Source organism: Camellia sinensis, chromosome 2 (assembly GCF_055761805.1).
Source record: "Camellia sinensis isolate YWXY chromosome 2, ASM5576180v1, whole genome shotgun sequence".
In the NCBI taxonomy this organism is placed as follows: domain Eukaryota; kingdom Viridiplantae; phylum Streptophyta; class Magnoliopsida; order Ericales; family Theaceae; genus Camellia; species Camellia sinensis.
Window position 1 is genome coordinate 200,838,948 of NC_138962.1, and position 11,986 is coordinate 200,850,933.

Below are 11,986 nucleotides of genomic sequence, written 5' to 3' on the forward strand. Positions count from 1 at the left end.
GTCATCTATGTAGTTATCCTGACAAATAAAAATTTTACAATTTATTAAATGTGTCATGTTTTATTTCTTAACTACTTAATAACAATAAATCAAATTGGACGTGGAATCCCTTTAGTCCAAATCTAGATTGGATGATTTTGTACCCATATCGATAATTCGAATCATTTATTTTGTTATGCACTTCTTATTTTATTTATACAAAAAATTAAATCGATTTGATAATCGTAACTTATTCAATTTATTGCGTTTGTAAAAAAAAAAATGAATAATTTAATTTTAAAAACACAATTGTGATATATTTTTTTAAGAACAAACGCGATAAATTAAATAAATGAAAATTAACGTATTATTCTAACTTTTCTTTTTTTGTGAACAAAACACCCAAGTTACTCAACAAAATAAATAATTCAATTAATTGAAACAAGACACGTAAGGTCTAACAACCCACTCCCAAATACTTCAATAATTTTCCATAAGCATTCTCATTCCTTGTCACTTTCTTTGACAAAACATAGAGATACACAATATATAATATGGGACCGTGTCTAAAGGTGGCGGTGATCGGAGCCGGTGCGGCGGGGCTCATCGCCGCCCGTGAACTTCAAAGAGAAAACCACCGAGTCACGATCTTCGAAAAAGCCGACCAACTGGGTGGAACATGGGTCTTCGACCCACAAGTCGAGGCTGATCAACTCGGTCTCGACTCAAACAGAGAGATCGTTCACAGCAGTCTCTACTTTTCGCTTCGCACCAATCTCCCTCGACAGCTCATGGGTTTCTCGGATTACCCGTTTGGCATCCGAGAAAATGGAGATCGAAGGAATTTTCCCAGGCACGAAGAGGTGTTGAGATTTCTCAACGACTTTGCGAGGGAATTCGGAATCACTGAGTTGATTCGGTTTGGAACTGAAGTCGTCCGAGTTGAGAGGGTTGACTTGAGGAATGATGAGTGGGTTGTTGAGTCAAGGACGAATGAGTCGAATCGGGAAGAGGTGTTTGAGGCAGTAGTGGTTTGCAATGGTCACAACACGCAACCTCAAGCGGCCAATCTTCCAGGTTAGCTAATTTTCTTACCAAAATTATTTTCCCAAAAAAAAAAAAAAAAACTAGTAGACAAGAAAATTTATTTAGAAATTTACTCGGAAAATTATTTTGTGAACTGAAGTGAGACTCATATTTGAAATCAATCTCGATGATGTAATTTGCGTATTTTTCTGAGTAAATTTTTAGATACTTAACGTTGTTAATTATTGTCCCAAAGGTCATCTTAGAATTTCATAATATCAAAATCTCGATATTTAATTTTGTAAAAAATTTAAAACTGGTGAATTTTAAAGCGTGATTTAATGGATTTAGGCCTCGTTTGGCAAGAGGCTATTTTAGTCAATTAGTCAAAAAGTTACTAAATTAGCCAAAAAGCCAACAACCCATACCAAAAAGTCAAAGATTCTCTTTTCTCTCTACTTTTTGCACATCTTTTCGTAATTAGCCAAAAAGTCATCCCAAACATACAAGTTTTTTTTACTTACCTTTTTAGCCAAAAAACCAAACGGACAAATAGTTTTGTCTTACTCAGTAAATGACTATAGTAAGACAAACGGACAGAAAAAATTGAGAACATATTTGTGCCTTTAGTATTTATTTTACATATGCAAAATGTCAACCTAAACAAATATTTTTAAATATTTTTTAATATTTTTTTATTAAAATTTATATGATGTGCAAATTGTTTTTATTTTATATAACATTACTTATTAGCGATAGTTGAATGTAGAGTTGTTTTAGATGAGATTGAATTATAAATGAGATTATTAATAGAATTGTTGGGATAAATTATATTATGAAATTAGGTGATAGATGAAATAATTTGATAAAGGTAATGAAATATTATGTTTGACTAGAATGAGATAAAAATATATAATTATTTTTTTGAAGAAAATATTATTCGGTGTATGTGTAGAAAATAAATTATCCATAAATGGTAAAATTTATATATATTAATAATTAAATTTCTAAACCTTTTCATGTATATGTGAGTTGTAATACTTCAATTTCTACATAATTATTTAATTATATAGGACCGAATACTTCATTCAATTTCTTGTAATACTTCATATTTTTCATTTAATCTTCCATAGTAGGACCGAATTTATCCAAACTTTTAATACTTTGTAAACAAACATCCAACTAAAAAACATGTTGTACCCGGACCTTATCTCTCATCTTTATCCAACAATCAAACATGTATCATATTTTGACAAATATGCAAGATCAAGTTAATCAAAAATTAATCATTATATGATTATATCGAATTTATCTAATTTTACAAAATAAACTATTCAAATTATTCAAACTACATTCAAGACATTTGGTTTAATGATTCTGTAACACACTTTATAGTGTGATGTATTAGATTCAACTCCTATGGAAGAGTTTGATATCCTTTGTGATGATTTATTTATCTCTCATTATTAATTTGATAATATATACAACTAAATTACTGGGCAGGTATCGAGAAATGACCTGGTAAGCAAGTGCATAGTCATAACTATCGTCATCCAAAACCATATCAAAATCAGGTATGTGATGACTATTATGCTTTTGATTGTCGGGGAAATTTAAATCAGTATTATTATTATTTTTTTTAAATACATATAAGTGGTAAACTTTATATATATATATATATATATATATATATATTAACAATTAAAATTATAAACTTTTTCATGATTTTGTATTATTTTTTTATAGGACAATTGATGGATAATTTCTCCTTGATTGTATGATATAATGTGATGACTAATATCTGCTATAAACTGCTTATGTAGGACAATCTTGATTCTTAAATTGTTTAGCCCAATTCAAGCCCAAACTGAATAGAAGTCGTTTTCTTAAAACAAAACACACCTCATTATATCTCATATTTAAAAAAGCTAATATTTAAAAAATATAGTATTATATATTTTCATTTTTAATTTTTTAATAATAGAATTTCCCTTTATGAAGGAACCCTTGAACTACTTAGGTCTCGTTTGGGGATTAAATATTTTAGCCAAAAAATTAAAAAGTCACTATAAGTTGTCACATTACTCTCTCTATTTATTTTCACATTTTTTTTTTTTTTTTGAACAAGCTAAAAGGTTACTACCAATATATTCCCAAACGAGGCCTTAGTTGGAAGTTCCTATGAATTCAGTTGATCAACAAGTATTTACTAAATATTTTAATCTCCATCGAATAATAATAGGTTTTGGTTATGATTGGAAATGGACCAAGTGCATTTGATATATCAAGAGAAATTGCAACGGTTGCCAAAGAAGTTCACCTTTCATCAAGATCACCTCAACATCTTCAAGTCTCAAAGCTTGACAATCATCACAACATATGGCAGCATTCAAAGGTAGGTAGGTCTCTCTTAGACATCCAATGAAAGCCATGTTTGGTAATGGGGTTTTATTATTAAATTAAAAATTGTAAACAAAAACAAATTTGGAAACTGTTTTCAATTCATCAAAAAAAAAAAAAAGATAATAATTTAAAAAAAATTAAAAATCAAGAAAAATATTTTCGAAACAAGTTTTCATTCTCTTTTTTTTGCCTCCCTCGTCGACCACCACTAACAGCCACCCTACTATAGCTACCTCACTAATCATGGATTCTTTGTGTTTTTTTTTTTTTTGGGTTATATATTTTGGAAACGTATAGTAACGTTTCTTTTTAAAAAATGGAAAAATTTAAAAAAAAAATTCAAAGTTTAACCATTATAATAAAATAAATCTTGAATTTTTAATTTTGTCAATGTAAACCTTATCTTTTGATTCTTTTTTAATCTAAACCATTTTCCTCTTTTCATTAAGTAAAATTGACCCAAAAATAATATTTTAGTCATTAAACTCAACAACAGTTTTTTTTAAGACATTTTATGTACATCTTATTTAGTGGCCAAAATATCATTTTCTTGTTAGTTTTATTTAACAAAAATAAGTAAATAGTTTATATTAAAAATAAATCAAAAGATTAAGGTTCAAATTGATAAAATTAAAAATTGAAAGTTTATTTTGCTGCAATGATCAAATTCTGAAGGTTTTTTTTTTTTTTTTTTTCCCAAAGAGACATTTACCAAGCATGCCTCATAAAACATTTTCCACTGACCTGGTTATGGTCCAACTGATTTTGAACTTTATTACAGATAGTGAATGTTTGTGAAGATGGGACAGTAGCCTTTGAAGATGGATCCTATGTTCATGCAGATACCATTTTCCACTGCACTGGGTATGATCCATCATTCTTCTTGACTCTCCTCCTTTACTTTGATTCTTTATCTATTAATTACAACCACTAAAATTTTAAATTTCAATTTGAGTTTCAATGTAAAAATTGAAACATGAAGCACAAAACTAAAAGGGTAAATTAAACCATTGGTCTCTTCTAATTTGAGTAAAGTTTCACTTTAATTTTCATAGTTTTAATTTGAATCATGCATATTTAATTTTGTTGTAATGTCGTCCCTCCATTAACATTTTTAAATGGAAAAAAAAAAAAATCGCATACAAAACTATAAAAATTATGACGGTAAGTAATGAAAGGATCATATTGCAATAAAATCAAAAGTATAAGATTCAAATTATTTAAATTAAAATTAGGGGGACTAAAGTGACACCGTGTTTAAACTATAAAAAATAATACTGTAATTTATCCAAAATAAAATGGAAGTGAAAGGCTCAGAAATAAAGAGTGTAAATTTGTTTCATAATATTTTTCCTTTAACACCTTGAGAACTTGCTCACCTAACCATTAGGTGAGATACATTTTGTCGAGCTTTTTTAACGGTGAATCACGGGAGGACTACTTTAAAATAAGAGTGAGGCTATGTTTGGCCTAAAATAGTTATTTCCTCCGTCTCAAAATATTAGTCCCTTATTTTATTTTTTATTGTTCCAAAATATTAGTCCTTATTCAAAAATTAAGTACAAAAATAATATAAATTTCCTATTTGCCATTCTTTTAAATTAATAAACAATATAAAAAGTGTAATTATGACATTGATATTCTCAAAAAATGTACTATCAAAAGGATAATTTTGGAAAATCAACTTTTTTTAAATGTAATAATTGTACTACTAAAAAAAGTTGGATTCCCCAAAATAGACCATTATTTTGGGACCGAGGGAGTATATAAGATAAAATTGACTATTTTAGTTAAATATGACAAAATATTACATCCAAACCATAAATATTTTATTTTTTTCCCCACAAAAGTCAAAAAATCTAAAAAGCCTATCACAAATGAGACTTTTAACTCCAGGTTAAAATAGTTAATTCACATTTCAAACGAAGGCCGAAAATTTTAGGACCTAATCATTACTATTATAATATAAGAGAGTGAAGTGAAATTTGAATGAACGTTGAATGGTGAAAATTGTAATTTAACTTTTTATTTTATTTTTATTTTTTGCTTCATTTTTGTGTAGGTACAAATACAATTTTCCATTTTTGAAAACAAATGGAATTGTAAGTGTTGAGGATAAACGTGTTGGACCTTTATACAAACATGTTTTCCCACCGAAGCTTGCTCCTTCACTCTCTTTCATTGGAATTCCAGAAAGGGTTAGTTAAAATCTCTTTTGTTTTTTATATTTTTATTGTTGTCATTTTTTTAAATGATTTCTTATTACATGAAATTCCCAAATTTTCAAAAGTCTTGTAAAAAAGCTTCATTTTTATTGGGTAAATTATGTTGATCTCTGTATTTTGAGTGAAATTTTATTTTGTTCTCATATTTTTAATTTGAACAATTTAAACTTTACACTTTTACTTTTCTTACAATGTGAATTTATAGTTATGATTTTAAACTAAAAAAGATCACATGCAAAACTAGAGAGATCAACGTGAAATTCAAAAGAAATTATATAGACAACCAGTGTAATTTAGTCATTATACTAGTGGTCCTATAGTTTTTTTTTTAATTCTATTTTGATCCCTATAATTATGCACATAATATTTTTCTGTTTAAATTATAGTATTTTTTGGATTAATTACATGATGGTCTTCAATGTATATGCTTTGTTGTCTTTAGTTCACAATTTAAAATATTGTGAAGAATAAATTATATTGTTAGCTCCACTAATTTGAACAAAGTAATTGGTTCCCGTAGTTTTAAATTTATCAATTTAAATCTCATATAATTGAGTTTTAATGTGATCCCTTCATTAACAGTCCTTGGCGTTTTTCTCATGTTAGAATTATAAAAAGAGAAAATTTCATTTATTTCTCAAATTATTCTTGAAAAATCAATTAGACTTGTGGCTTTCTAATTATATCATTTTACACATGAACTATTCGAACTGGTATTCAGTTGACCCATGTTGTTATCTGTTTTCTACAATCAGACAAAATCGCTTGACCTAGGCCCAAGACTATTCTTTGGAGGGATAATGAAGTCTTGCTTATGAACATCAACTCTACACATGAGAGACAACCACAAGTGTGGGTTATAATAAGGTTCCAAATCGTAATTAGAGTTGTTTTTCACTTGTGAAGATGTTAAACATAGGCAAGCAACGCTTCATTTTCCATCCAAAGAAGAGTTATACTGACGTGACTGGCTTCTCGCGCCCCGGTAAGATATTGTTCGCTCTGGCGAGGTGGCGAAACAACGCCCGTCAGCCTCACGGCTTTAAAAGGCCTCTTACAAGGTGGAGGGAGCCAGTACGCTTATAAGTTGGTTGCAAGTGTCTCTCCCAAGCGATGTGGGATTGCCCCAATATAACCCCCCAGCGGACTGGGCCGCGAACAGCGGGAGAGTTTGCCGGACGACCTGCATGGGCCACCAAACTGACGTGACTGGCTTCTCGTGCCCCGGTAAGATATTGTCTGCTCTGGCGAGGTGGCGAAACGACGCCCATCAGCCTCACGGCTTTAAAAGGCCTCTTACAAGGTGGAGGGGGCCAGTACGCTTATAAGTTGATTGCAAGTGTCCCTTCCAGGCGATGTGGGATTGCCCCAACATATTGGGGTTGGGCCGCTTTGAGCTTACCCCCTCACAGTTTTGTTCCTGGGGTTGGGCCGCTTTGAGCTTGCTCCTAAAAAGCCTGTTGACAGATAGAGGGGTGCTGGAACAGCTCAGCCGGCAGAGCAATATATTGTCCGCTTTGGGGTTGGGCAGCTTTGAGCTTACCCCCAGAAGGCCTGTTGTCTGGGAGAGGTGCTGGAACAACTCAGCTGGCAGAGCAACATATTGTCCGCTTTGGGGTTGGGCCGCTTTAAGCTTACCCCCTCACGGTTTTGTTCCTGGGGTCTGGGGGCCGCTTTGAGCTTGCTTCTAGAAAGCCTGTTGACAGATAGAGGGGGGGCCAGTACACTTATAAGGTAGACGAGGAGTCCCTCCCGAGTCGATATGGGATAGACCCAACATAACCCCTAACGGACTCGGCCGCGAACAGCGGGAGAGTTTGCCGAAAGCCCTCCTTCTAGTGGCAATGCATGTACCTGGTCCCTCGCGGCGTGTCAACATATTGTCCGTTTTGGGGTTGGGCCACTGCGAGCTTGCCCCCTCACAGTTTTGTTCCTCCCTGGAAGAGGGAAAAATGCATGTTGACAGATGAAGGGGGCCGGTACGCTTATAAGTTGGTTGCAAGTGTCCCTCTCAAGCGATGTGGGATTGCCCCAACATATACGATTGGCAAATTTTTTCCAATTGTTGACGGCAAGTGACAACATGAGTCAAATATTTATCATTATTCGAATAGCTTAATTGTAAAATTGATATAACTTAAAGGACTAGAGTATTTGATTTTTGAGAAATAGGAGGTAAACATGAAATTTTTTCTCTTAGAACAAGTGATCCATATGATTTTTGTTGAATTTCACTTCAATCTCTCTAGTTTCGCACACTTTTTTTCCATATTTTAATCCATAGTGTTAAAAGCAAATTGCAAACTTTTTTCGCAATGTGAATCAGGGTGTAACTTTTCTTCTTATGGAGTTACAATCAAAGTGGATAGCAGGGGTTTTATCTGGTAAGTTGCTTTTGCCATCTGAAGAGGAGATGCTAGCTGATGTTCAACAACATTACCTCCAAATGGAGGAATCTCAAATTCCCAAGCATCATACCCATCTTCTTGATCCATTTGAGGTTAATTCTCATCCTAGTTTCTACTTATCATTTTTCCAAATTCTTGCTTAATTAAAAAAATATCCACACTGATACAAATAAGAGGTGGTATTAGTATATTAGAAATAATAATTTATATGTGAGTGACTTAATCTCTTTACTTCTAATTAATCTCCAAAAAAATGTCGCATGTAATACGTATATTCATTTTGGTAAACTGCAGTAAAACTATAAACAAAAAGTGACATTATAATTGAAATTAAAATATAAGAGATTAAAATATAAAGGATTAGCTGTTATAATTAAAAAAAATAAATTTTGGTGATTTTATTTTATTTTATTATTATTATTTTTTTTTTTTTGTGATTTGATGAATGGCAGTTTGGGTACATGCACTGGCTAGCGGCTCAAGTAGGATTACCACCACCAGATCAACGGCTGACACAGATTTTTAGTCAAATTGTTATGTGCTTCATTTTGGGAAAGGAAAGTTTTAGGGATGAACTGGATATTGAAAGCTTGACACGTGTTGCGGCATGATTGCTGCGTCATTATTGCAATTTATGTATTTTCTAGAAAATTTTAGGGTTAATGACATTAAGAACCATAATTGTTAGTAAATATCAATTAATTCCCTTTTGTCTATGAATCCGAACATATTAATTCCCTTAATTTGAAAAATTGTATAAATACAAATTTTTTTGAGATGGTCTGAATGCAAGGAGTAAAAGCAATACACTTTTGTAATTGAAGGAATCAAATTGTATCAAATTGTATGAATTCATACATGAATGAAATAAAATAATATTTGTTAATAATTGAGAAGGTCATAGTGTAAATAACCTAAAATTTTATTTGTTTTATTTTGATTTAAATTGATTTCAGTACTTGTAAACTTCTTTAAGACCTCGTTTGTTTTCAGAGATAGAATGCATGGTCGTTTGTTTTTAGAGGTAGAATAGAGATGATTGATAGTGAATGGATTAAATAAAATTGTGTTTATTTTGATGATAGTTGTTAGTATGAAAATTGTTAAATTATTATCCTATAAAAGAAATATAAAATATTAAAACAAATAAAATTATGATTTTTACTTAAGAAAAAATACAAAAATATTAAACATTAATGTTAAAAAAAAATGCCTAACATATAAAACTAAATAAATAAATAACCTAAGCAGAAGGACTAATAACCTAATATCCTAATACCACCTCTACGTCATCCATCTCAATTCCAACACCAAGGTCCATCTTAATCTTGTGAAATTAAAAATCCCCTCCCAATCTTTCAAAATAAACATAACATATAGTAGGTCCTATATTTATCTCAATCACATTCTTAACATCTATCTCTCAAAACTAATAGAGCCTAAAAAAATGCTATCCAATCATGATTATAATTTCGGAAACTTTTAACATACACATCTTTAGAAAAGCTATATTATATTAGATATGTCCATAATCATATAATTTTATTTTTTAGTTATAATTTATGAGTTCTTTAATTATTTCTCATGTTGTATTTAGTTATGATATTTTTATTTATTTTTAAGCTATGTTTGAAATGTTGGTTTCAGGCTATTTTAGCCACAAAAAGAAAAAAATAGGTTAAAATGTCAATAAGATAAAATGTTACATCCAAACTATAATTATTTCATTTTTTCTTTTCCACAAGTCAAAAAATAATAAAAAAAACTCATCACAATCTAGGCTTTTTAGCCCTAGACAATCAAAAAACCAACCCACATTCCAAACGAAGGCTTAGTTATGACTCAAAAAATATAAAATTATATTATTTTTTCATGTGCATATTTAAGAGTGTGTACCATATTATTTTTCATTAATTAATATTGTAGTTTAGATTCGTTTTTGTTATTATTCTAGTATAACCATTGAACTGGTTTAACAATGGTTTTTTTTAAGTAATTTTTTTTTTAAATTATGATAAAAAAAAGTTGTTGAAAAAACTAAAACATTGGGTAAATATTAAAAAAATAATTTTTTATTAGTGAAAAAATTGAGTGGGTTCTTAGTTTTTATTTAGAATTAATTACCTAAAAATTTTATTTATAAATGTTATGGTAACTCAAGTTCTATCTAAGATTTTTTGAACTATTAAGTCCTATTTAATAAAATTGAGAATATTATCAGTTTTTTCCAATTTTTAAGACCAAGAACATGATCAATTTTGCATAGTAATGTTCTAGATAATTGTTTCACTAACTGATGAAAAAAAAAACAGAAGATGAGATTAAACGTATTTGCCCTTCTACTTATTGGTTTGATTCAACTATTTAATAAAACTGAGAATATTATCAATTTTTTCAGTTTTAAAACTGAGAACATTATCCGTTTTTTCATTTTTAAAGTTATTTATTTATTTTCATTTTTGCGCATCAATATTCCATTATCATGTTTCTTTATAAACACAAATTTTTCAGTTTTGCCCAAAAATAATTTAGTTTTTTCAATTTTTTTTTAAAAATGCACATAATTTTTTTTAAATTTTTTTAATTTGAAAATTGATATTTTAAAGTTTTGAAAATCAGAATAAATGTCAAATCATCATGTTTCTTTGTTAGATAATCATAAATAATGAACCATCATTATTTGAAAGGTAATTCCGACTATTAAAAATTTAATGGGACTTAAAGGTCTAAAAAATCTTAGTTAAATTCAAAAATTAAGACATGTGTGTAAATGTCCCTTTTATTTATTTATTTATTATTATAATTCATTGGACATTAGTTTAATACTTAAAACTAAACATTTACTTTGTTATTATGCATGCATAAAATGAATAATATGACTTAATATATATATGTATATTCCAATTGAAGATGTGATTACTAATTACCTTTCTTTTATTTAAACTCAACCTTACTAGCTAATTTCAACCATATTTTTGTTTTTAAAATTACTAAATTTGAAACACTCCACAAAATCAAAGCCTCTCATTTACCAAAAAAAAAAAAAAAAAAAAAAAAAAAAAAAAAAAAAAAAAACCTCTCTTCGATCAAATTAAAACCCATTCTAACTATCGATTGTTTTAAGGTCTAATGAGCCCTTACCAAAATATTAATAATAATAATAATAATCATAAAAAATAAAACAAAAAAAAGAGGCCAGACATATGTGGGTCCATCCATGCGAGAAGGTGATACATTTATTTTTGGATAGAAAAGTGGGGGCGCGAGAAAAATTGCTGATTGAACATTTTTATTATCTCTCTTTTTTCTTTAATGTTTTGCCCTATTGGTCCCGTTTGTTTTGGGCTATAGGGAGGGTATTGGGACTAGTAATACCAAGGTATTACTAAAGTTCCTGTTTGTTTGCAGAGAAAGGGTTGGGACTATTAGTCCCTTGGTATTGCTAATACCCTTGGAAGGGGGATTGGTAAGGAGGAGGTAGAGATGATATTAGAAAATAGTGAGGGGATTAGAAATTTTTTTATTTTTTATATATTGGGAATTTTTTTTTAAATATAATGTTTAATTTTTTATATTTTTTTATTTGTTTTATTATTTTATATAAAAATAATTTAACAATTCCTCATTATTAATCCCCTCACTATCAATCCCCTCACTATTAATCCCCTCACTATCAATCCCCTCACTAACAATCCCCTCACTATTAATCCCCTCACTAACAATCCCCTCCATTCTATCTCCCAAAACAAACGGGCCCATTGTGTTTTGAAACCAAAGCACTTTACCTTTTATGATTCAAATATAGTTAGAAAGTCACTATGTACTTTTAGACTAAACGTGTATTTCTTAACGCCGTTAACTATATATGTAAAATGACGTTAATAACTTCAAACCCTACGACTTTTTTTGTTATCTTCTTTCTATTTTCTATCTCGTACACATAAT

General features: G+C 29.9%; 1 protein-coding gene across 2 annotated transcripts; it reads left to right on the forward strand.

Moving 5' to 3' along the window:
• Positions 1-491: 491 nt before the first annotated feature.
• LOC114307705 (flavin-containing monooxygenase FMO GS-OX5) lies at positions 492-8,757 on the forward strand. Of its 2 annotated transcripts, XM_082916588.1 has the most exons (7): positions 995-1,056; positions 2,509-2,579; positions 3,248-3,400; positions 4,190-4,272; positions 5,471-5,606; positions 7,960-8,133; positions 8,494-8,757. In XM_082916588.1, the coding sequence occupies exons 3-7, from the start codon at positions 3,257-3,259 to the stop codon at positions 8,650-8,652; spliced, it is 696 nt and encodes a 231-aa protein (XP_082772714.1). In that variant the 5' UTR covers positions 995-1,056; positions 2,509-2,579; positions 3,248-3,256; the 3' UTR covers positions 8,653-8,757. The 2 variants fall into 2 exon arrangements, with proteins under 2 accessions (XP_082772713.1, XP_082772714.1); XM_082916587.1 differs by lacking the exon at positions 2,509-2,579 and having other exon boundaries at positions 492-1,056.
• Positions 8,758-11,986: the final 3,229 nt, after the last annotated feature.